General features: G+C 44.3%; 1 protein-coding gene across 1 annotated transcript in view; it reads right to left on the reverse strand.

Moving 5' to 3' along the window:
- Positions 1 to 166: 166 nt before the first annotated feature.
- LOC116853231 overlaps positions 167 to 316 on the reverse strand; it is a 2442-nt gene continuing 2292 nt past the window's right edge. Inside the window, exon 3 of the mRNA XM_032834187.1 lies at positions 167 to 312. Within this exon, the coding sequence (XP_032690078.1) occupies positions 167 to 312 (146 nt within the window). The remainder of the gene's footprint in view (positions 313 to 316) is intronic.

Below are 316 nucleotides of genomic sequence, written 5' to 3' on the forward strand. Positions count from 1 at the left end.
CCTGCCTCACCATGTACCCCGGCGTTCTCCAATCCAATCCCATCGTCCATCTTAAATATCTTTCATGCATTTTCTCCACCTCTTCTCTCTCTTTCCATCCCCATACTTCCACTCCATATCCCATCACTGTCCATACCAATGTATCATACAGCCATATGCTTCTTTTTCACTCTTTTCCAAACATTCTTTTCCCTATTCCCCATATTTCCCTCATCGCTACTGCTGCTTTCCTTCTTCTATCCCTTATCTGTCCTTCCTGTCCTCCATTCCCTTGCACCATGTATCCCAAATATTTAAACTTCCTCACCTCCTCTAG

This window comes from Odontomachus brunneus, unplaced genomic scaffold, assembly GCF_010583005.1.
Source record: "Odontomachus brunneus isolate Ranch 3 - 2012 unplaced genomic scaffold, Obru_v1 Obru_scaffold_290, whole genome shotgun sequence".
Taxonomy (NCBI): Eukaryota; Metazoa; Arthropoda; class Insecta; order Hymenoptera; family Formicidae; genus Odontomachus; species Odontomachus brunneus.